Source organism: Tachypleus tridentatus, chromosome 13 (assembly GCF_004210375.1).
Source record: "Tachypleus tridentatus isolate NWPU-2018 chromosome 13, ASM421037v1, whole genome shotgun sequence".
In the NCBI taxonomy this organism is placed as follows: Eukaryota; Metazoa; Arthropoda; class Merostomata; order Xiphosura; family Limulidae; genus Tachypleus; species Tachypleus tridentatus.
The window spans coordinates 88,668,254-88,694,802 of NC_134837.1; the positions used below are offsets into that span (position 1 = coordinate 88,668,254).

At 33.2% G+C, this 26,549-nt stretch overlaps 1 protein-coding gene across 2 annotated transcripts in view; it reads left to right on the forward strand.

Moving 5' to 3' along the window:
• The window catches only part of LOC143236821 (uncharacterized), a 200,202-nt gene that overhangs the window by 80,264 nt on the left and 93,389 nt on the right, over window positions 1-26,549 (forward strand). For both annotated transcript variants that reach the window (XM_076475419.1, XM_076475418.1), the window contains exons 2-3: window positions 19,415-19,492; window positions 20,397-20,579. In XM_076475419.1, the coding sequence (XP_076331534.1) occupies window positions 19,415-19,492; window positions 20,397-20,579 (261 nt within the window). The remainder of the gene's footprint in view (window positions 1-19,414; window positions 19,493-20,396; window positions 20,580-26,549) is intronic.

Below are 26,549 nucleotides of genomic sequence, written 5' to 3' on the forward strand. Positions count from 1 at the left end.
GAAAAGTTAGGACACCCCCACATTTATTCCTACTTAAAATGGCTCAACTCACACACAGGAGTATCATCCAGATGAACATGATTAGAAGATCGTTACTCAGCATTTTGAATGAGGCTTGCTCTATTTCAATCTCAGACATTTAGTTTGGTGTGCTCCTGACTGTTGAAGTGAGAGTGAGCACCATGGTGAGATCAAAAGAGCTGTCTGAGGCCTTCAGAAAGAAAATTGTAGCAGCTTATGAGCCTGATAAGGGATTTAAAAAGATCCCAAAAGATTTTGAAATCAGCCATTCCAATGTCCGGAAAATAGTCAACAAGTGGAAGGCTTTCAAGACAACTGCCAACATGCCCAAGTATGGTCGTCCAAGCAAGTTCACCGCGAGAGCAGACCGCAAGATGCTAAAAGAGGTCTCCAAACACCCTAACATGTCATCACGGGACCTACAGCAGGCTCTGGCTACTGTTGATGTGAAAGTGCATGTCTCTACAATCAGAAAGAGACTGCACAAGTTTAACTTGCATGGGAGGTATGCAAGGAGGAAACCTTTGCTCTTTAAGAGAAACATCAAGGCCAGACTGAAGTTTGCCAGAGAGAATGTAGACAAAGACCAGGACTTCTGGAATAATGTTATTTGGACACCAGAACAGAGGACACGTTTGGCGCAAACCAAATACAGCATTCCAGGAAAAGAACCTCATACCAACTGTGAAGCATGGAGTTGGAAGTGTCATGGTTTGTGGCTGTTTTGCTGCAGCAGGACCTGAACAGCTCACAATAATAGAACCCACCATGAATTCTACTGTGTATCAGAGGGTGCTTGAGGATCATGTAAGACCATCTGTACGAAAATTAAAGCGGAAGCGGAACTGGACCCTGCAACACGACAATGACCCAAATCATACCAGTAAATCCACCAAGGACTGGCTAAAAACTAAGAAATGGAGAGTCCTGGAATAGCCGAGTCAAAGCCCAGATCTTAATCCCATTGAGATACTGTGGAATGACTTGAAACGGGCTTTACATGCAAGAAACCTCTCAAATATCTCATAGCTGACAGAATTCTGCATTGAGGAGAGGGACAAACTTTCTTCAGACCGACTGATGCCAGAGACTGGTAGATGGCAACAAGAAGCGTCTCACTGCAGTTATTTCAGCCAAAGGGGGTAACACTAGCTATTAGGGGGTAGGGTGTCCTAACCTTTTCCTCAGTTAGAATATGCATTTTTGTATAATTACATTTACAGAAGATCTTGAAAAGTCTTTTCTTCAGTTTTAATTGTTTAGTTATATTCCTATGATCTCTTAGTGTTGTTGAAATTGAGATAAAATATATATATATCCAAAAATGTTACAAAAATACACAGGCTTTCGTAGTTTATCCTAACTTTTTCACATGACTGTATTTGTCACACCTGTTTTATAATGTTACTGTTTTCTATCTTTCGTAGTCATATTTCGATCAACAAAGGGTTGGTTTTGTTTGTTTGTTTTTGAATTTTGCGCAAAGCTACACGAGGGCTATCTGCGCTAGCCGTCCCTAATTTAGCAGTTGGCGGTGGATGGTGATCACCGGTTGCTTTTTCTTCAGTCGGTGATCACCACTCACCGCCAACTTTTGGGTTACTCTTTTACCAACGAATAGTGGGATTGTCAGTCACATTATGACGCCCCCACGGCTAGAAGGGGCGAGCATATTTTAGTGTGACAGGGATTCCAACCCGCGACTTTCGGATTACAAGGCCATGACAGGCCTCCTCAACAAACGGAAAGAAGATACATCAAATATATTACGTTTTTTCTTGCTTAATTTTTAAAGGGATAGTTTTAGGATTTGAAGACTATGAAGGTGTTGTAAACTGATAAGCTAAGAAACGTTTTGTGCATGAAAATATAAGGTCACAAGAAGGGTTATTCGCTCGGAATATTGTAATTTAAAATAAAATGATTCAAAGAGTAACACATCGGAACTGAAAAGAAAAGTGTTAAATTTACTTGTCCAAATGAAATGGTTTAATATTAAGGAGAATTTTTGTGTTGGCTTCATGTAATTTGATCATCACCAAACATGCATATAATTCTACAATCATATGAATTATGTACCAAAAGGTTTACTAGTGTATGTATTAAACGATTTTCTAAGTTTTTATGATAATGTTCAAATTCAATTCAAATGAAATGTTTCATTCTTAGTTCTAAAAATACATGGCACTTCAGGTCACAAGTTTCTCTATCAATCATAAATTAGTGTTCGAGAGGGATAAATGATCTAGATATTTTGAGTTTAGAATGTTAAAATACAAAGTGAATCATTTTACTCTAAGTGTCCAATGGTACGGCTTTTAAGAAATCCACACAAGGCTGTTTATCATTGGCAAGACGTACAGGTGACTGATGTGTGTGAGTTCTTGCTGACTGTGATCGTAGGGTACATAAAGGCTCTGAGATTCAATCAGATACTCGCTACCGCAACAGGATATAGTGTCAGTGCGCAAAGGGTATGAAAGATTTCACTAATTCAACTTGTATGCAGACGCTCAGGTAGATACATTTGCTCATAGTAAAGCACAATAAACCTTGCCTGCAATGCTGCTAAGAAAACATACAGTAGCTCAATATTATTTTGTAGATGAACCAAGCTTAGTCCTGCAATTTGATAACAGACCTTTACTCATTCGGAAGAAACCTGTAACTGTATCTACTCCATTTCTATACGGAACGTGATGCACATGATGGTGGTGGAAGTATGGTGTTAATAGGAACAATTATTCTTCGGAATGTTGCAACGCATTATAGGGACCATGTCCTATGATACTTTGGTGCATTTGGTCCTAACTTCAACAAAGTGAGTGATAACGTCCACTTTCCGTGATAAATTGGTCAATAACGTTCCTTAAAGAAGAAATGCTCTGAATGGAACACCTTTCACTTAACACTTCAGAATCATTCAGCATATTCAAGATGCTCTTGGGAGACGCATCGAATATCCTCAAATGATCTCAGACAGTAAGGATGATCTGAAAATATATCATTCAGAAGAGTGGTTGAGAAAAACTCACGATTTGTTTTGTCAGCATTAATTTAAAAAACGTACGGTATTGATGTCACACAGATGTCATAATCTGTAACGATATAAAACATATGTCAGTTGTTTATTTGTGAATGTTGGCTGAATGACTGAACATCGTATAACAAATTTTCACAAATATAAACGATTTTAACATTACAAGTTAAAACCATTTTTTTACTGTTTTGAATAGTATACTTACTTCACTGGACATGGAAAAAATAATCCATATTTAATTAATATTGTTCGTGTTGTTGTTTTTCTCAGACTATCAACCTCAACTTTTAGACACCTTACCTGACTGAACAATTGGATTTGTCCATCATTCGTATAGTGCAACCATGGTCCCAAATTGCGGAGCTCGTTTTAGGAGCAACAGCACGCGAAACGCGGATTGTCAGATTTATAGTCCTGCTATGCTGCTCACTACGCTATATCTGATACTTAAGAACTCATTAGAATTTTCACCGTCCTTAACTTCTCCGTCTTTAGAGCAACCGAGACCAAGGAAAAGAGGTCAGACAAACGAGATGTGTACTTTGCATAATGAAAAGTAAAACAAACAGTTCCGCTCTCTCATTGTTTAAACACACGTTCCAAACATATCAGTGCGTATTTTTTCCAATATCTTATTCAGCATTCACTTGTGTGTACTTGATCAAACTTTATCGAGGTGTTTTATACACACATCATTGCACCTGATATGTCTATGTCTTTCGATCCTTTGAAACGATGACTCACAAGCCAACTTCAGTAATCCTGACTCCATCTTTTAAACATCAAACAGTACCCTAAGAGTTCGCCATTATTGTTTAAAACAATAAATATGGATTTAAGCAAACTTTTGGGATCCTATAATCATCTGGATAAAGATAGAATTGAAACAAATAGGACTAAATGTATGAATAGATTCTACAACTTCATTACTCTATATACACATATAAATTTATGATCTTGAAGTATAAGACATTTCTCATTGTAAAGTAGTGTACGACAACATAATGTTTAAGTTTTAAGTTTCGTGATCGAAACTAACTATGTTTGGTTATTTGTAATTAAACACAACACTACTCAATGGGCTATGCATGTATAAAAGAATTGAAAATAGAATATGTTGAATTTTTAAATTACAATTACGAATATTTAAAATATAAACTGTTATTTTGTTTGAAATTAAGCACAAAACTTAGCAATGAGATATCTGTGCTCTTCCCAACACAGGTATTGAAAACTAGGTTTCTAAAGTTTTAAGTTCACAGACATGTCGCTGTGCCATTCGGGGTTATGTCTTTATGTATTCTTATGGTAAGTTATATATATCTCAACATTTCTTAATGTTGTTCTTCTGTTAAATACATTAAACCTTAATTTTCAAATAGTTAGGCAACGTCTATGGAATACAAATATTTATTTACTTATATGTTTGTTATAAAGTACATAGCTATGCAATGGGCTATCTATGCTCTGCCCACCACGAGTATCGAAACCTGGTATTTAACCTTGAGTCTTGAGGCTTACCGCTGAGTGTTTTCTGCAGATTTTTTATAATTAATACCTGTTATTTGATAACGGATTTCGCATATTACCAGACAAATATTTAATAAATTGATGAGTTTTATTATGTGATCCTTATAGAATACACAATAGAACATGTTTATTTCCTGGTAACCTCTTATTTCGCCATTCCAAAATGATCAATCTCAGATATTTATTATCAGAATGCCCTCCACAGGCAAATCTTTGTACATATGGTGTACATATACCATGAAATAATTTTATTAGTTTGATTTCTTGTTAAACATAAAGCTACACAATGGACATTCTCTGCTCTGTAGTGTCATAAGCCTGCAGACTTACCTCTGAGCCAGCCACTAGAGGACGAGAATTTGATTAAATATGTTTTCAGTATTGATAAACGAAAACCTACACATGTACAAGCTGACAGAAACGTACTGTATAGTTAAGCAATATTCATATGATAATTCCCACAAGGTGTTTAATTACTAGAAAAATCGTCTTACCAGAAATTATTTATTGAAAGTCTGGACCAGTTGTCACTAAACTTGATATGTACCCTTAGGTCTTCCACGGGAAGGAAAATGGGGAATTTGGCTTGACTCTTCCCCAATGTCACTTTCATGGGAGCCCTATATTTTTCTCCTATGTAGTGTCCACTTATATATAATTGAAAATCGCTTGACCAGTTTTTGCTTAACTTCGCATGCACGTTTAAGGTCGCTCAGAAAAGTGGCATAAAGGATCGGAGTTCGGATCTAGCCCCTCTGCGTTTTATCCGTGCTTTGAACATGTACTTTCAGCTAATAATTTAAAAACAGGGACCCAGAAGAACAAGCACCACTGAAATATTTACCTTCATTGTTCTTTACGATACCTTATGTAGTAATTATGGCTTTTTTCTACTTGCTTTTGTAATTACTACGTTAATATGTTTTTAAATATCTTTGTAAATATAAATTAACATATTCATTCTAATTGTTGAAATAGTTTTAATCATTTAGGTGTATTACTGTGATCTTTTAAAATGAATATTTTTTATTGTTATCTTTAAGACGTAGTATTTTATTTCTTAAGGTATTTCAACCAGCGTTTTTCGTAATGATATGAGTTATATATGCAAGTGGTCTACTATTTTGCAAACATTTCATTATACTCGATTCACTTTCTATCTGTTAAAAAAATAAAATAACTCATCTCTTATAATACAAAATGTATTGGGTTGAGGAATAATTCGTGAGCGTTTTTTCAAGTTAAAAAAATATAGTCATAAATGAAACGCTTTCGCAAAATATTTCATATCATTTGGTAGATAATTTTTTGCTCTAATAGATGGTGTGTTTGATTTTCATATGTCTTTAATTTTTGCTTTCATTTTCAGCTCATTAAATGGAATGTCAAGTGGACAAAATCGAGCATTTTCGACACCATCTGCTTTTCGCATTTAATTTCTTGCAATTTCGTTTAAAACAATGCATACTATATACCTAGGTATTACGTGAAATAAAGTATCATAATAAATGTTTTGGGTGTAATGTGTTCATGCATTGAAGTATTGTATAGTCTTGCATGTAATGCTTGAATGAAATTATTTAAAAACGCTCACGAATTATTCCTCAACCTAATAGTCCATCGCTAGAGGTATATTTCGCAGATGAAATAAAGTTATAACATCTAGACTCTACTGGATAATCTAACGCAGGAGCTAGTGTACAGATGATTCTGATCCTCCAGGTTTTCGGAGAATACTAACAGCCATCTTCGTCGTCATGGTAACAAAACGAGCACGCGTATTAGAATCGCATTTTGTTCTGCCTACGCTCAGTAACCGTGACCCTTTTCTGAAGGCGGCGCTCTCGTACAATCGTTCTAGTAAAATTATCAGAATTCTCAATTTGAGATCACTAGCTGAAATAGTAATAATCAAATCGTCTGGAGAGAGTCTCTAAGGGTAGAACGTCTAAAGTTGTGGTGAAGACAATTTGTGTAGCTGGTTACGGTGACTTACTTTGGCGTTTTTGTTCATTATTAGTACTTCCATTGTATCGTGAATGTGTTATGATATGGTGTTTATACAAGAAATGATATACGAAATGTAGTTTCGGTAACTGCTTCAACCTAAGCGTTTCGTGTGGTCTTTTTTGTGAACGTATAACTAAGCGTTAGTCATCTTGCTGTAGAAGTTTTTTTTTTTTCCTTTGGAAAAACCCTAGGCTATAACGTTCTGCTCAGCTTAACCTTGCCGATATCGTCGGTTGTGGGTGTCGCTCTATATGTCTGCACTGGTATTTTTATTAGGATAATTTTTTTGTCTTTTGGTTCAAATATCTCCTGTAAATATTTTTCTGCTCTGTTACTAAATACTAGGTATTTAGATGACTGCACTGTTTTCGACTGTTAGATAACGGTTGTTAACTTTAAGAAACATTGTGTTGATTACTGTTCTATTTCATGTTCATTTGCTATATTGTCCAAGACTAGTTTGAAGTTGTTTCATTTTGTAAGAAAAAATTTACTTCTTAATTTAGGCTTAACATATATTTGTGTATTACAAATAGTGTATATCACGTTTGTTATTGTACAGTATGACAGGCTTGATTGTTTTTCTGAAATGATTTTGTTCCCGTATTTTTTGCAGTAAATAGTTCCAAGAGAACTCTCGTATCAAATCTTTGGTTAGAAGAAAATATCTTTATATCTGCGCTTACTGTTGTTCTGTTTCGTAGTTGTGTGATATATAATTAGTGTAACTATTACATATCATTTACGAATGTTTTAAGTTTCTATCCAGTCAAGCTCAGAGATATGTTACATGTTGTTTCTATGACAATTAGAGTATTTGTTACCTTTTTGTAACAGAGTGAAAACAACAAATCTACAAGAAAGAGGGACAGAATAATAATGCTTTTATAGTAATGTAATGATTTTAACATATTATCACATTTTAATCAGACTGAATTTTAAGCATATCATAATTATACTTTCTTTACACAACAGATGTAGTTAAGCTATGGAAGAATTCACTGAGACCGAATACTGCATAATAAGCCTGAATTAGTTGATTGAGTACTTTTTCAGTTAAAGACTTTATTATAGTAAAAAATAAAATCAGTAAAATGGTTTGTAAATAGTGGTAATAGAGGTATTACAGGCTGAAGACATAATTCGTCTTTTTTATTTATTTTTTGTTATAAAATGTGGAAATATCTAACAGATATTCTTGTACTTTTCAGTATATCATTGGATGACAATAGGAAACGTTTTTCCAATCCGAAAAATTACCTAATCTTTAAAATTTTTCTTTAGAAAATGATCACGAGTTTAATCTGTGGATGTATTTGACAATGTTGTAGAAAGTTGTTCGTTATGAAAGGCGGAAAAATATTCGACAAACCTAATGTTTCCTTAATTTTACAGAGAGCTGAATACATTTTTAATTATTTGAAATTTATAAGTTTTTGAACTTGCCTATAAAAAGGGAAACTCAGTTATTAATAACTACCGATTAAAAATATTATGAAAAAAAAATTTCATAAAAAATCACGTTGTTGGCAAAAATAATAGATGTAAGAACTGAAATGAATATTTACTAATATTAATCTTGAAGAATAGATTTATAATGTATTTTGAAGGAATGTAGCTGTCAGATTTATTATCGTGGGAGGACTGAAAAGCAGTTTGAATTGGTTTAAGACTAACTTTCAAGTCCTTTATGATTTCAACTTGAAGCTTATTTGTGATAAACGAGCGTGGGCGAACTTCAGTTGTGATTATCTAAGAAAATGTGTACAGCGTAGATATTAAAGCTAATTTTGTATTTTAAGAATTGCATAGGAAAGTTATTTTAAGAGATTTACTTTTCAACTAATTTATGACTTTAGTCAATGACATTTTAATTTTGAAACATATTTAAATCAGTGGGCATTTGTTATACTGTACAGAAAACCTGTAAATGTGACGTGTAACGACAATGACTTTTAAGGTACAGAACAATTTTTCTGTTAGTGTGTGGCACCATCTTTGGTATTATCTGCGGATGAAAATGTATTCGTTAGGAGAAGTATAAGTGTACTGACTTGAGCTGTGTAAACGCTCAAACCGTAGGCGTACCAGTACGCATTTGATCATGCTAAACTTCATGAGACGTTACAACAAGCGGGCAAGAAGTGATCCGTGGATATCAGATCGCATCAGGCGATACTTCTTCTGTAGGAGATTCACAGTTGGAACCAGCCTTTCCCAGAGCACGGTAATTTCTTGTATTACAATAAATAAACAAACAACTAAACACTCAGTACTGCTGAAAACTAACAACAGTTTGACCTACAATTATGAGTACTTGATCTTTGAAAACGAAATTAATTAACCAGAATGAATACATTATTTAAGAAATGTAAAAGTAAATAATAGAGTAAAATAGTTGTTAGTGGGTCCAAAATGTAAAGAAGAATATATGTAAGATAAACGTATACAAATAATTGTTAATATTTAGGAATGTGTATAAATTTACATTAGTCTTTGATTTTGTAGTATTTATAGAAATATCGAGTTTCATGTAATTTAACTAACACGAAGTTATCCATGTATCTAAGCTGTTTTGTTGGCTGTAGTATCACATATTAATATTTATTTCTGGTATTTTCATCTTTGTTTTTTATTTTTTCGTATAATTGAATGATGGCTATTTTTTGTGTTGTTATTGTTTTTCTGGCAGTAGGCTTATTTACTAATTATAGCCTTTCTCAATCTTTCTTTAAATTATATATAATATCTTTAGTGTGTCTAAAGTGATTTAAACGAATTAAATGTTTGAACCAGTTGTCTTGTATATGTCTTTGGAAGAGTACTGAGCTTCTAAATTCATGAAATCTGATGTGAACATTAGTTAATAATGTAATTCGTGTAATGGGAAGTTTGTAATAGCTTTAACAGAATTAAAGAATACAACCTTAGGCGACAGAATTTAAGGCAGTCGTTCTTTCTGTGGTTCGTATGTTTTGTTTTTGTTTTTTTGAATTTCGCACAAAGCTATTCGAGGGCTATCTGTGCTAGCCGTCCCTGATTTAGCAGTGTAAGACTAGAGGGAAGGCAGCTAGTCATCACCACCCACCGCCAACTCTTGGGCTACTCTTTTACTAACGAATAGTGGGATTGACCGTCACATTATAACGCCCCCACGGCTGAAAGGGCGAGCATGTTTGCTGCGACCGCGATTCAAACACACGACCCTCAGATAATGAGTCGAACGCCTTAACCCACTTGGCCATGCCGAGCCTTTTTGGTTCGTAACGTGATCCTTGATTTTAAAATGCATAAGTATATTCCATAAAGATTCGACTGTTAACAGTGTTTTTATTCGAAAATCTACTACGTCCTGACCTAGTAATACCGTAATCCGAAGGTCACGGCTTCGAATCCCCGTCACACAAAACATGTTCGCTCTTTTAGCCGTGGGGGCGTTATAATGTGACAGTCAATTCCACTATTCGTTGGTAAAAGAGTAGCCCAAGAGTTGACGGTGAGTGGTGATGACTAGCTGCCTTCCCTTTTGTCTTGCACTGCTAAATTAGGGACGGCTAGCAGGTAGCCTTCGTGTAGGTTTGCACGAAATTCAAAGGCAAACAAACAAACCTAGTAACATTTTCAAGAAACATTAAAGCACTAAGTTAATAACATTTGTTTTCTATTAAATAATACCTTAAATGCTGGTTTCGTAGCGAGTAGAAATCGTGGACATATTTTGTTCGTGTAGTGATTTTTTTTTTATTTACGTCCGTAAATGTTGCAATTTTTAAAGTATAATATGATAATTTCTTTACTACATAAGCGATAATTACTGATTGCATCTTACTCTTTCGTAAATCTATATGTTTATATATACATACATATACATTCAACTTCAGTATTTTAGTTCTCAGACCATCTGATGTTTATCGTGTACATAATAGAACTGAATGCCAGAGTGTGGTCGTAATTTATCGTTTCACAATTTCATAAATTATAAGTTTTCTTTGAGCGAAAATGTATTTGAAATATTTTTAACTATACTCAACTGTTTGTTAACAAAACAAGTCTATGCTGACGACAGCCCATCCAAAGGATGAGAAATAAAATATAGTATTGACGAAAACATTGGGGCTAGCGTATGACCGGCATATCCTTCAATCGTGATGTTCAGATGAACAAACTCATTCATTTTTTTTTCAATAACTTGAAAGTATAAATTTTTCACCTAACTAAATGTGGATTTTGACAATGGTTACTCTCATCCTTGGCATTTTGATATTTTTAGAAAAATATTCAGAGATGTTTTGAAAACAATATTTAGTAGTTAACGACTATGTTGCTATGTGTGGTTTGAAGTTGAAGAAGATATTAAATATTTTGTGATATTTTTGAAATAAAATATTATAGTGAGTCGACTGTAGGGGGTTAGGGAGCATGTTCTATTGGGCAGGATTTGCGGTCTAAGTAATGCATATTTTAAATAAAACAATTATTTATAACAATTGATTGAATAATAACTGCTTAACTGATAATAAGCAACTGATGAAAGAATTACAAAAAATATGTTTTTAGATTATTTCTATGTACAAAGAGCTAGTTAAGACATATTTTATGACATAACTGCTGATACAAAACAACATAGAAATGTACAACTGAAGTCTAGTACCAATATTTCTGTTTACGGTTTCGTAAGTGTAGATTGCAATACAAAACTGCATGAAAACGATTCGTCGTAATTATTTCATATTTGTGTTGTCTCCTAACCAGGTAAGTACGTACTTTTCTCTAAAATTCAACTTTTATTTTGTAAACAAGTTACAAAATTATCGTTCCTTTGATGAAATTAACACTTTTCTACATACCTGTTAATATGAAATTGTAGATCAGTGTTATTTTCTTAACACTTTTATTTTAATAAAATCTCTCAAGTGAGTAAAAATTTCTTTTATTGACTTAAATCAGTTATTTTTTTTTACTTATTTACTTTAATGTTGCGCTTTAGATCATGTGTGTTTATGCTTTTAAGGGAGTGTTTGAATAGACCAAGGTAACTTCAAACGAAATGACACGATTCCAGTTTATGATTCAGAACGTTTTATGATGGCGCAAAGTAAAGCCTACAATTACTAGACTTTATCAAGACAGAATTTTATTCAATTTATATGTATATTTTAATTATGTTTCCTTCTTCAAATTGCATATCATGAATTCTTTATAATAGAATGGATAGGATAAAATTTCCTTTTTTTATATCTAGAAACTAGAATAAACGAAATTCAGTATGACTTGGAAAGCTATTCCTAAATCAAATTTCAAAGATTGGTATGTTTTTGGTTGTCAGGACCCTTTACGCGTGCTTTTGGTAGAACGTCCGAAAGCTTTTTCTAAGGCCCAGCATGGCCAAGTGGTTAGGGTCGCGGCTTCGAATCCCCTTCACACCGAACATGTTCGCCCTTTCGGCCGTGGGGATATTATATTGTTACGGTCAATTTCACTATTCGTTGGTAAAAAAGTAGCCCAAGAGTTAGCGGTGGGTGGTGATGAATGGCTGTTTTTACTGTAATCTTACACTTATAAATTAGGAATAGCCAGCGCAGATAGCTCTCGTGTAACTTTGCGCGAAATTTTAAGTAAGCCTTTTTTAATTGTGCACGTCCTATTTGATCCTGAAGAAATAGTACATCCCATTTATCTTGATGTCAGATTATCTGCTAACTTATTATTTTGGGGATTGATTTAATTTAAGTTATTGATTCTATATAATCAATTTACATTGTGACGATGATTTTAACTGATATAGAACTGTTCAAATTATTAACAAAAGGACGAGCACAGAGACAAGTGACGATTTATTTAATTGTATGTAGATTCACATTAGGAGGTAGTGGAAACAATATCAAAATTGTCTGTGGGTTAAATAGCCTGAGCATGGTCGTGGAAGGTCAACTATGCAAGATGAAATCTTTTTTTTATTGTTTTAAGTCTCGCCAGTCCATTATATTTGAATTTCAGGACGTCAACGAAAAGGACCACACATTCCTTTTGGACATTATATTTTTTTATAATATATAAAAGTTTTATATATTATGTCCAAATATATAATCTTGGACATTTATCAAGATAGTAATGATTTGAATTAACGACGTCGGCCACTCGTGTTCTTCACACTCGAATGATGAGTTCTTGTTTGCAAAGCTAGCGATAAAAGATTTGTTTAGGTAGAACATTGTCAGGGTTCCGTTATTATATGGAAAGACATTAGTATGTGTGGATGTATAAAATTTATTTGGCTTTGGAGGAGCGGATTTATTTCATGTTATATTGAACTCAGTTATATGTAATGAGAATGGATTTGGTTGGAATGAATGATAGTATCCGATGTGGGACTGTCAGTGTTTTTTATTCATTAGCACCTGTAAAAAAACAAAAAACTTAGACCGCCTGGCATGGTCCGTGGATTCAGGCATTTGCCTCGCAATCTTAGGGTCGCTAGTACGAATCCTCGTTGCTGAACGTGCTCGTTCAATATGGTTGCCAACTGGGCCAACCACTCAGGGAAAAAAAATTCTGGGATTAATAAAATACCGACCTACTTCAACTGGGTGGGAGTAAGTTTGCAACGGAAAAACCAAAAGAAGAGAACTTCGAAGTTTGGAACAGATAGCAAGGAATTATGATCTAACTTTCATAACACAAAATACGCACTCTGTTTCGTAATGTTTGCTTTGAGTTTTGCGCAGAGGTACTTGAAGGCTATCTGCGCTAGTCGTCCCTAATTTAGCAGTGACAGACTATAGAGAGAAGTTAGTCAATAACTCCTAGACTGCTACTTTACTTAATGAAGAGTAAGATTGACCATCACATAATAACGCCTTCTTAGATGAAGGGGCAAGAATGTTCGGTGAAGGACATTCGAAACCCCGATTCACAGATTGCCAGTCGAGCGCCATAACCACCAGGCTATGCCAGGCCCTGTATCATAACAATATCAATACAAATCTTCACACTTAGTCAAATAATCATAATAAGTATGTCACATTAAGATAACATGAACAAGTGAGAGAGAGAGAAAGTCAAAGTGCAGTTACAAAATGTTATACAATGATGAAATAACTTCCTTTTTTCACGCTTTTTCGTTACCCTCATTTGTTATTACAAATTGAACGCATGTAAATTGTGTTCTAATTTGTAATGACATCTTTGCTATTATTTATTATACAACTCTTTATTTGTGATTTCATAGCGCGATTACGATTGAAGACGTGCTGTGTGTTTAGTCACGTATTTGCGATGTTATAGGTGCCAGTTGTCTTACTTGTTTTATATTTCACTTAACTTATTATCTTAGAGAATCGCCACTTTGGTTTGTAAGCTTAGATTTTGACGTCAGGAGTGATACAGAGTATGCGATGATTCGTAAATGCAAAACTTGAACGTCATCCTTTAGAGGCAGGTCGTGTACGGATGCACTTTAATGAACGTCTTTTGTCGTTCATTTACACGTCTTAGTATTATTGTATACAAGAGTTCTGCATATATTAGAATCTTCCTTATTCAAGCGTTTCATTGGCATCCACATTTGCAAAGCCCAAAGGTATTGAGTAGTCTAATAACAGTAGAGAGATACAATCAAGCCTCCTCCTTTTCTATCTACATATATATATATATGTGTGTGTGTGTGTGTATACAAGTGTATATTCAAAGTTTTGTATCACATATTCGCTACTACTAAACAATAGAAATTAATGAATGTAAAAAAAAAAACACTTCTAAATTCGGTTTCATTTGTGGTAGTCCTTACATAACACTATGATACACCAGGGAAGGTTAGGCTAATTATCATGCTACATTAGAAGGTATAACTGACTAAATTATCTTGATATTAAATTCCATTGCCCAAAATATATAATGTAAGAGAACAAGGTAAATGCAACGAGGAAGAGGTTCACGTTTTGAACTCTATAATAACTATATTAAGTTGAAAGACTTATTTCTAAGGTTAAATTTTGAGAGATAATGGGTGTTAAAAAATATATATAAATATATTACGTAGGTGTAAAATTCTATGTTGTTTCGTAACATACGAAGTCCTTGTATTTATGCTTTGTTAATCAGAAATAGCTTAGCTTTCAAATTACGAAGAGTGTACATCCGTTATATTTCATTGGTAAATTATTTTTAATGAATAGAAAATAGTAGATTACGCTGACACAAGAATCAAGCTATGCTTAATCAAAACTCAAGTTTCTTGCTAAGGAACACGTCGAATTAGTTTGAACACCAATGCATTAACAGATTTTTCAGTCACAACTGATTTCTTTATGTTCGCAGCACCTAACACTTTTTATTGTGTTGTAACGCTAGGTATACCTCAGTTTGACGACAAAAGTATATATACGTGTGTGATTAATAGTCATTTAGTTACAATATTATAAGTAGTGTTTGTTTTGTTTTCTTATGTTTGACTAATATTACTTTCCTAAAGAAATCATCGTAGTTTGTTTTGCCTTCAGTAGTGGGGCATGAAACAAAAATGTGCAATGTTCGTAAATGCGAAACATAAATGTCACCGTTTACATGAAGTACATATGATGTAGGATGTCTTGGTAATTAACTTGACATTTCAAAAATGAACATGATTTGTAATACTAAAGAAATTAAAAAGATGGAAGACAAACACACCACTACATCTATCCTTAACAGTAGATACCCGGAACACTTGATAAAGATGAAAACAAGGAAGATAAACACTGAGAATAAACAGGAAGAAACCTGCAGACATAAGCCATATTACACTACATCAGAAGTTCCTCCTGAAACCATATGGAGGGATATGTAACAAACGTAAAGTCAGGACAGCATTAAGAAGCTACAACATAATACGATCTAACACACGAACAGAAAGAAAGACCAATGGAGAGGAAAAACACCATTTATACCATCCTCTGTGAATGTGGATTCCAACACACTGGAGAAACAAAAGGATCAAGAAAAGCTACACTTTAGAAACACAGTATAGATACAAAATTCAGTAATACTGATCTGTCTGCCATAGCAGAGTTAAATACCATAGAATAAATTGGAATAATGCTGAAATAATAGGATAAAAATCACAATTGAGTGAAAGAAAGGTAAAAAAGTCTTATATATTTACATAACTGAAAATACATTCAGTAATCATTGTATATGACTCAGTAAACTTGTATAATCCCTTTGAAAACGCTCAAAGCATTTGGTTGATTAAAGTTCTAAAAGGGGAAGGGAAGGTAATCCTAGTCGAGTGAATAAGGTGGCTAAGGACTGAACTTTGGCCACTATCAACGCAGAAAACAGTTGTTCTAAGTAGTCTATGTGTGTGTTTTTCTTATAGCAAAGCCACATCGGGCTATCTGCTCAGCCCACCGAGGGGAATCGAACCCCTGATTTTAGCATTGTAAATCCGGAGACATACCGCTGTACTAGCGGGGGACTCTAAGTAGTCAAAACATATTTATAAAACTAGTTAGTAATTAGTATAAGTTTTGTAAGAAAGAAAAAGAAGTTATTAATTGATAGTAAGCCTTAAGTGGTTCCCAAACTCTTTTTAGTCTGAGGCTCCTTTGATGTGGATAAAAACGTTTGAGACTCCCCCAACCTATGAATTTAGCATGTTGATTGAAAAACAGTGCCGTAGTTAAAACATCTCCTTTCGATATGCCGTATAATTTAATTAAAGCAACACAATTTTTATCGACGCATTGTTTATTGAGAATTAATAGTAATTGAACATCGGTGTGTTCGGCTGCTAACCATGATACAGATTGACGTTCGATCACTACACACTTAAATGTTGAAGTCGTTCGAATCGACGAACGTTTGTTTGTAAAACATCGAAGGACTTGTAGGTACCTAGGTACCTTACGATTTGTCAACTTTACGTAACTGGTTTCCATTACTTACTTTTTAAATGAGAGTATCCATATCGTCCTTAACTCTTCTATTATCACAAGTACGAGTTTGAATTTCATACTTATTGAATATTTTATATTTTTAATGTTTTTTTTCGGTGTATTACCTACTCTGACCGTAACAATGCTAAATATTTTAATATTTTGACCATTTGCAACTGGAGCTTAAATCTTTGAAAGATCAGTTGTGCAAGGATGGAACAGCGCGGATGGCCCACTGTTTTAGCTTTGAACTTCACAATAGACAAAGAAACAATTATAACGTACACAGTTGTACTATGTTCAATTATAATTTAAAAATTAATATGACTGAGACTTATTTAAGAAAAAATATGTAATTGTGTCATTTCGTTTTCTTTTGATAACGAGATTAATTATTGCTGGATGGTTTTTATTTTTAACCACGTTTATATTGTTATATTTTGTAATGTAGCTCTTATAATATGAAAATACTGACAACTAGATTGTTTAGTACACTTAATACGATTATCATTAACAACAAACATTACTGTGGCTTGAATTGCATCTTAACATTTGACTGTTCTAATACGTAGGAGCGGTCTTAGTCATTCTGGGAAGAATTCAGTAAATGGGAGCTCCATAATGACAAGAAAACTCAGAAGTAGATTAAATGGCGTGGCTTCAGGGGTAAGACCGCCTGTGCTAATATGGGTCCGACATGGTTAAATGGTTAGGGTGTCAGATTCTGAGTAGGAAAATACGAGGTTAGAGTTATTATCATAAACCGTGAACACGCTTTGCGCTTTCAGCTGTGGTGCGTTATAAAGGTAACAGTTGATCCCTCTACTTGATTAAGAGTATCTCTGTAGATGTTAGGTGCTACTGACTAGTTCTCATCTGTTTGGTCAGCAATTCTGGACCTTGAGGTCTCTGAGCTTGGCGTTTAGTTATGTGTCGAAAAAAGTATAACTCAATTTGCATATACCAAATAGCAATTTTATTGTACATTCTGTTTTCAACCAAAAGGCAAATTAAGCTACAGTCGATCGTGTAGCTTAATCCTATAAGCTGTAGTGTAATTTCACGCCATTTGACTAAACCATCAAGTCATACAGTCAATCGAAAACGTACATCACACATTCAAACATAGCAGAAGCTACATATCGAACAGTTACGTTTTTCAAGACTCAATCTGTAAGTCTTATCAAAATTAATTACTTAAAAAATACTGGAATCAATCAAAATGACTAAAATAAACCTACTTTATCAGAATAAAAATATACAACCTGTAATCCAATCAAAATTACTTACTTTACCATGCGCCTTGCAACCGTTTACGACTTACGTTAAACAATCCAATAAAAACACTTATCCGAAGACAAAACAAAACAAACAATAAAACAAGCTTAGAATTATTCAAAATGACTTATCTTAAACCAAAACGACTTACCTGGAGATAAAAACCGTATATTAAATTAAAACTAAAGTTACGGGTTTGAAACACTTATAAGCCTGATATTTGTTGTAAACATCACTTTAAGCCGCGATTTTTTCTTGTATTACATGCTTTAGAGATTTGTAAAAATAACATTTAACATCTATTATCTATCTCTCACAAGTTACAGTTCAGGAAACCTTTCGTTAAGTAGCAGAGCTTGTCAGCTGAGTTGGTCGATGATAGACAATGGTTTGTTTGAAATGCTATCTGTATATGCAATGCAATAATTTTGGAGTAACTGCTTGAACGCCGAAGGCTGGCGAGATATTCGAAAGGAACAGACATTGTATTTTATTTAGGGTGTTTTTAACTGTATTTTTACTCATCCACACCAATGCTATATTGTTCAAATCCTGTATAAATATAGGTTGACTGTGGTTGAATATAGGACTCTTAAAAATAGCATACGTACAATATAACAACCAAACACTATAAAAATTCTCGTCTTGTCTTGTGTTTTCGATTGGCTTTTGCCCATGGTGACTGACGAGGGGTGGGATCCTTGAAGTCAGTACATTTCATAGATAAGTTGTGAATCGAATTATAGGTTGGGCTTCATAGTTATTTTAGGCCTTATTATTAGTAAAAATTAAAACCGACTGCATTCGTTTTATCAGTATTTTTTTCTGATAATATTTTACGTAAATTTCATCAGAAAACATTTGAAATATTTCTGGGTTTCATCGCATTTAAAATGCATATTTGTTCTACAGATATAACTGAATGCATGATATCATTTTTGTGTCATTTTGTCAGATATTTCTGAAGTAAATAATTTTTAACGATTCTGTCTTTTATATTTTTAACAAACAACCTACACCGATGATTTACTAATTTTTTATAACTTCCATCTTTATTCCTCACAGATCTAGATTTGTTAGTAATTAAGCACAAAGCTACACAATAGACTATCCATGCTTCGTACCCCAAGGGTATCGACACCCGGTTGCTAGAGTTGTAAGTCCGAAGTTATTGTACCGCCATAAAACTAGAACTTCTTTCTTAAAGGTTTCGGTGTTATGCAAGAGAAATTCCATCCTCTGCTGAGATAAACATTCGCTTTACCGAGTACTGTTGGATGTTGTTTGTCAAGAAACGACGTGTGTTTGTTGTTCCAGATGTTATACTATCATATATTTTACATTAGTTGTATTTTTTACAATTAGTTTTAAATAATTGATATTTGGTGTAAATAACAAGTCTCAAACATTTGTTAGTTCAATTTTTAGATTGATTTTTTTAGTGATTTGCATTATCAAAAAACGTTACCCGATATATTGAGTCACTTCTATTTTGTATTTCTGTAAAAAATGTATTTAGTGCATCTGCTTTATTAAACGAAATTTTATTCATATTTGGAATAATTTCAATACTGTAGTATCACACTTTGAAGTTTTAAGACTGACTTGTTTTTTTTCTCAGGACACCAGGACTCATGTAGTGGGAGAAATTTATGACACAGAAGTTTCCTATGTTGATTCTCTAAAGATATTAGTGAATGTAAGTAATAAAGGCTTGAATTGTTGAATCATGGTTTGTTTCTTATTTTTAATACCTATCAGAGTGCTCACACCATAAACATATGGATTGTTTGTAACATCTTATGTAATAAAAGTTGTAAAAGCAAACTTTCAATATGACTGTTACTAATCTTTGTTAGACTTCAAGAGACTCAAGGTTAATCAAGTGACACATTAAATAAGTAGCTAATATGTATTAATTTATTTATTTTTGTAACTAGTGCAGGAAAAATAATGCATTGTGAATATTAACTCTTCGGTGTTATTGTGTGTGTGCGTTTTTCTTAAATATTAATACATTATGTTATATTGTATTAACAAAGAAATAAACTCTGAAATAATTTAGTAACGTGTCTACATCTACATATTTTGGACACAATAAAATTATTTAAGCTCCAGAAATGCAATAAAATATATTTTAAAACATTTTTAAGTGGAGAATTGGTCAATAAATTATTAAATGAATGCAAATTTAATCGGAATATGTTTTTGTACCTGATTTACTGTACTTTTATAATGAATATAAAATGACAAATTGAAGTGTTGTGTCGTTACACGTCTGAATGGGTTATTGCAAAATAAGCAGAGATTACAACACTAGAATGTATACGTTTTGTGTATCTCAGAATATTTTCATGCATCGTTATATTTAAATAAGGGTGACTTATATGACATTTCAAGTAAAAATCAAATATAAAAGAGTATTAAATTTGTGAAATTGTTCGATGTAAAGTAATTTTCCTTGAAAACTTAAACATATGAATGTTGTTATTTCCTATAAGCTTTGTCAATCATGGTATTTTTTTTGTTTATTGTTGTTCTCTTTAAAATTATATCACAATGGCAATTTCAAGCAGTAATATTTAATATTAATGTATTTTTAGAAATATATGAAGCCCTTAAAGAGCTCTGAGAATGCTGGTTTAGTGGACATAATTCTTGTTGACGAAATATTCTACAAAATACCAGAAATTCTTACACATCACGAGAGATTTTCAGAATCGCTTCACCAACGACTATCTTATTGGGATAACAAACAGAAGATTGGAGATTTGTTTGTAGACGCTGTGAGTCTTTCTTTTGCTTCTTCAAGTGTCTAGAAACTGTAGTGATAAGTAGTACGTGAACTATATAACATTTGGAGTCTCCTAAGTGCTATACTAGTATTAAATGTGTTTGATAGCTTGACTACGAACAATAATTATTGCTAAGATATTGCTGGTCGTTGTTTTTATGAGTTTTTAGTTACGTTTTCAATCAATCTATCTTCGTCGCGCTCTAAGGTAAGATTACACACTGTGATTCAATCAATATATGTCTTGGCAACATCCCTATAATTTCAGGCTGAGCGAACTACATGAACTTGAAAACTACCTATGTATGCAATAAACCTCTTCAAAAAGTAAATTGCATCTAAAACTTTAATTCAGGCTGCTACGTTTGTCCTAGCAAATCAAGTACTTGGGAAATTCACGCAGTTTTCTAATATTTTATAATGAAAACTTTAAACGACAAACATATTACTGATGACTAATACACAAACATAGCATCAATCATAATACACCGAGTTCAACTTTGAAATATAAAACAAAATAATATTTGTATTACATTTAACACCTATTATTTGGAGTAATGAATAATTAAAATGTATTTGACATAGCGTAACTGTGTGAGGTAGAATGTCAACAATAACATCAGTTACTCATTTTTACTTACAAATGTATTGATTTTTCTAAATACTCAACAGTAATTTCAACAGAAAAATATTTATGCGAGTCTACAGGTGTAAGAAGAACTTTATAATGAATAAAATGTATTTGTGTGCTAAAAGTTCACATAATACTTACACCACGTTAAGTTATATTTTACTGTAGGAATGGTGGTTGTTAAGCAAAACTAACTTTTGATATTAACTAAGGGGACAAATGTATGTTCTGGAACATAAAAATTCTTCAGTATATTTTTTCTGTAATAGAGACATCTAAACACTGGTCTGTGAAATATTTTCTATATTGATACTACAGACAAAAAGATTTAAACTGTAAACCTTATAATGACTTAAGTATGATTGTTAAGGTAGGCCGAATATTCTATACGTTAAACAATGAAATGTGTATAATGCAGTAAATAGATAAAGTATAAAATATTTAAACAAGAATTTCCATATATCCGATGTATTAGATGAGTATAAACTTTGGAATACATAAATGTTTGAATACCTGTATCAGGTGTTGAGCTATATTAAAATGATTTTGATTATGTAAATCAGTAGATCACATGACAATCACAACTGATTTAAAGTCGCGGTGGAACAGAATATCAAAACTACATTTTGACATTGTTTGATGAGCGCATGTTTGTAGTGTAGTGTGATGCCCCAGAAAATTGATCGGTTATGGGAAGGGTATGTAACAGCCCTTTCCAACATAAAATTCCTACATTCAGATTATAAAGGTGTGTTTAGATCGGGTACTTGGAATTTTTCCAACATGGGGGCCTCCATTGGCACAGCGGTATGTCTGCAGACCAGCGTTTCGATACCTGTGGTGGGCAGATCACAGATAGCCCACTTTGAAGCTTTGTAATTAATTTTAAAGAAACATGGGGATATTTTTTATACTTAATGACATTGGAAAACAAAGGAATAGAGTTCATTTTGAGACACAAGAACTGTTAGGAATGAGACTTGTAACAAGTCGCGCACCAGTCATGGTAAACAAAGTAAGACGACTTGTGATAGTTTAGAATATACGAACGCAAAGAACAGAAGGTTAATAGCAAAAGCCGTCCAGGTGCACGCACCAGGCAACAGTACTCATCATAATCAAGAAGTGTCTCTGGCTGAAAAAGCTCACAGCTACACTAGATAATTCCATGGCATATCCATTCAAACGTTGCTTACTTCAAGCAGCTGGAGAATAAAACAAACATTTGTGAATTCCACATGTAGGCACACCGGTTAATTCAGATTTTTGTGCGATCTTACTCTTCAAATTGTTACCCAGAAACCACCGTCGTCGTTCACTGGACTATTGAAGTCCTACGGAATGGAAATGCATACTTTGGACATGACAGCCTTACGAAGAATTTTGGATAAGAAACTGCACTGCCAAAATAGGTGATCATCAGACACATCATGAACGTATGTGGCGATATCGATTATAAGTACGTGGTGAGGCTCCAAAATCGTTTTAATATAACATAATTAACCTCTATACAGAAGACCTGGAATAGGTGTCGTGGGAGTAAAAGACAATTTTTGAAAGATAAAGAAGTTTCAATATTTTTTATAAAAACAGAAGCTTAAATTGTTGAATGGAGAAACTTTTTAATATTTACATTATACTAGTAAATGTAAACAGTATGATGTATTGTTATTTGAAAATTTTATCGTATAGAGGAATTAGAATTTTAGGAAGAAAAACTGACAACTGTTTAAGATAGCAATGACAAACGTAACATTATAAATGTGTATACCTTTGGCACTTTGAGGAATGTGTAAGGGTACGTATAAGTGGTTGATATATTTTGCAGGTGGTAATATCAATGTGTACTTTTCAAAAATTGAAATTTTCAGTATGTTAGTAAAACAATGTTTCGAAGAATACAGTGAAAACTTACCATGTTGATAAGAGTTGTTATAGTTTATGAGATATATTTTAATTCAGTTTCTACTATACTACACATGTCTAGAAATTAAGAAAATGAAGTATTTGAAATTTACCGCATATAATAATATCCCAGCATTTTCCTCCTTCGATATCAGAATCCTCTTGTTTCCAAGATATCCCAAATTACCTTGTTTATATCATGGGTGAAACTCAAAACGAGCGCCTGACTACTTTAAAATTCGCAATTGTTTTGTTTGTTTGTTTTTTAACTTCGCGCAAAATTATACGAGGGCTATCTGCGCCAGTCACTCCTAGTTTAGTCCTTATTAAGTCCATTTACAAATGCAGAGAATATAAATATGTTACGAACTTCAGATGGTAAATGTAAACAGTATGATGTATTGTTATTTGAAAATTTTATCGTATAGAGGAATTAGAATTTTAGGAAGAAAAACTGACAACTGTTTAAGATAGCAATGACAAACGTAACATTATAAATGTGTATACCTTTGGCACTTTGAGGAATGTGTAAGGGTACGTATAAGTGGTTGATATATTTTGCAGGTGGTAATATCAATGTGTACTTTTCAAAAATTGAAATTTTCAGTATGTTAGTAAAACAATGTTTCGAAGAATACAGTGAAAACTTACCATGTTGATAAGAGTTGTTATAGTTTATGAGATATATTTTAATTCAGTTTCTACTATACTACACATGTCTAGAAATTAAGAAAATGAAGTATTTGAAATTTACCGCATATAATAATATCCCAGCATTTTCCTCCTTCGATATCAGAATCCTCTTGTTTCCAAGATATCCCAAATTACCTTGTTTATATCATGGGTGAAACTCAAAACGAGCGCCTGACTACTTTAAAATTCGCAATTGTTTTGTTTGTTTGTTTTTTAACTTCGCGCAAAATTATACGAGGGCTATCTGCGCCAGTCACTCCTAGTTTAGTCCTTATTAAGTCCATTTACAAATGCAGAGAATATAAATATGTTACGAACTTCAGATGGTAATTCAAGAAGGAAAAGAATAAAGAACATTTCTTATGTGTAAGATTATTCAGACCTAGAAATTCAGATTTAATGAACTTGTGTAAATTTATGAAATCGCATTATAAAGCAACTATAACAAACAATAGTTTCAACACTTGCTGGTTTTCATGCAAGCACTTTTATGTTGATTGCTTTGTGGGTGTCCAACTTCTATCAGTGTGATATTTAGCTAAATGTCTTAATTTTCATGAATATTCACCAAACGCTTTGTATTGTTGTTGTTTTAAATTAAGCACAAAGCTACACACTGGGCTATCTGTGCTCTGCTGAACACGGGATTGAAACCTGTATTTTAAGTCCGCAGACTGAGGGGCACACTTTACCTAATCAACAATGTTGTTTTTACATCAAGTTGAATACTTTAACTCTGAAAACCAACACTCAAAATATAATATAAAACATCATTATTTTCATGTTTTACATCAAGACACTTTTTAAGTGCTGTAAGCATATATCAAGGTTTTGCCGAAAGGTAAGTCTTGCAAGACAAAAGGTAAACATACTGTAGATGAAGGTACTGGACCAGAGTTTCGTTGGCAAGTTTCCTTTAATGAAAAGAATAGTGAAGTATTTGAACTTGTATGGAATATACGATGTGTTCAAAATATTGAAGATAGTCCAGTTACCATCATATATTCAAATTCAGAAGTGAGGTTCAAAATATTTTATTACTGAGTGTGCATAGGGTCGGTCCATTGGACCGACTCCGTACTTGACAAGGAATGTTGACTATAATTCCGATGTTACTGAGTATGATATATACAAATTATGGTAAATATTTAGTAAAATGTAGGGTCTGTTGTACACAAAAATCAGATGTATTACAAACTCGTTTGTACTGGAGATATGTCTGTGACTTCCTGAAACCAATTTGGCTTAGACTGACCAGTCGAAGTGGAAGATGATACTCATTTGAAGAGTACAATTCGCATATAGTATTTGACTAACCTCTAGAACCTCAGAAATGCATAGCTACAGTATCCTTCTACTTTGTATCTTATTCTTAGTTTACTACGAACTGTCTCTAAATCATCATTGTAGGTTACAAGAAATAGTTAATAATTGTGACATCAAATACATAATATCATGTGGAACAGCACTCTGTAGATGATTGCGACATGTGCATTTTGCAGTTTAATATTTTGGAGCTAAACCAGTTTTGTCATGCAGTTAAAGTGTATTCATTTAATAAATTGGTAGAGTGTTGATCATTATAACTACTGCTTATGCATTTGTCACGAGAACACACTCTTCGAGTTTTTGTTTCATAGAGAAATAGTATTTATTGTTCACAAACTGAAAGACTAATTCATAGAACTTGAAACAATAATTCCAAATTTTTTAGCTCTATTTACATTTGGAATTACATACATTGCAATTGCAATATATGACATTGTCAATAACTAAGTTCAGAATGTGGATCATAGAATTAGAAGTGCTGAGACTATCGTGTTTCTAAGTGTATCACAGTAAAATTCAGTATTAGCGAGATGCTTCATATGGTTCATAGAGTTAGATAAGGTTCAAGTGTTTTATTTTTGTAAGTTTATTAAAGTGGAATTCAGAATTAGTGACATGCTCCACTTAAGTTTTAAACTTATCACCGACCATGCTTTTATGCAAAATCTTCTGATATTAATGCATCAAAATAGTCAGTCTTTCTCACATACACACACATGAAAATCAGTATTAATAGTCGATCTAGAGCAACTGTGATAACACTTTATCGTGTAGCCCATAACCTAATCAGTTTTTGGCATCCATCTGCACGTATTCCATTCCTTAAGCACACAGAGCTTTAATTTTACTAATATAAATACACAGTAATGGATAGAAAGAAAAATAACAACATTTCACAGACAAAAAAATACGGCTTCGAGCACGTTCTTCGTGACTTTTTCAGTAAAGCACTTTTGACCCACTTTACAAATTACTTTACTACCTATATAGTTGTAATTTCCACCATTTCACATTCTTATTAATTGTTGAATTGAATACGCAATTGATGTTACCATATATAAATAAGTTACTTGATATTACCTCACTGCTTGATTTACTGCTGAGTTTAAAATGTTGGGCACATCAAAGTGAGTGCAAAAAAACATTTTAATAAACAAGTGTTTTATTTCTATGTTAGACAAAGATGTTAAAAGTTGGTCACAAGTAGTTAATAAATGAAGACGAAACGCTCTTCCTGTTTTACTTTTATTTTTACCCTGGCAATAATAATATGTTACTCTTCTATGCTTTCAAATTAGGAAAAAAGAAGATATATATATAGAGAGAGACGTGCATGTTGTCAGCTGAAATGTGCAAAAACAAGCTTTTACAATTAGAATTTTACCTTCGTTTGAGCTAGGATAT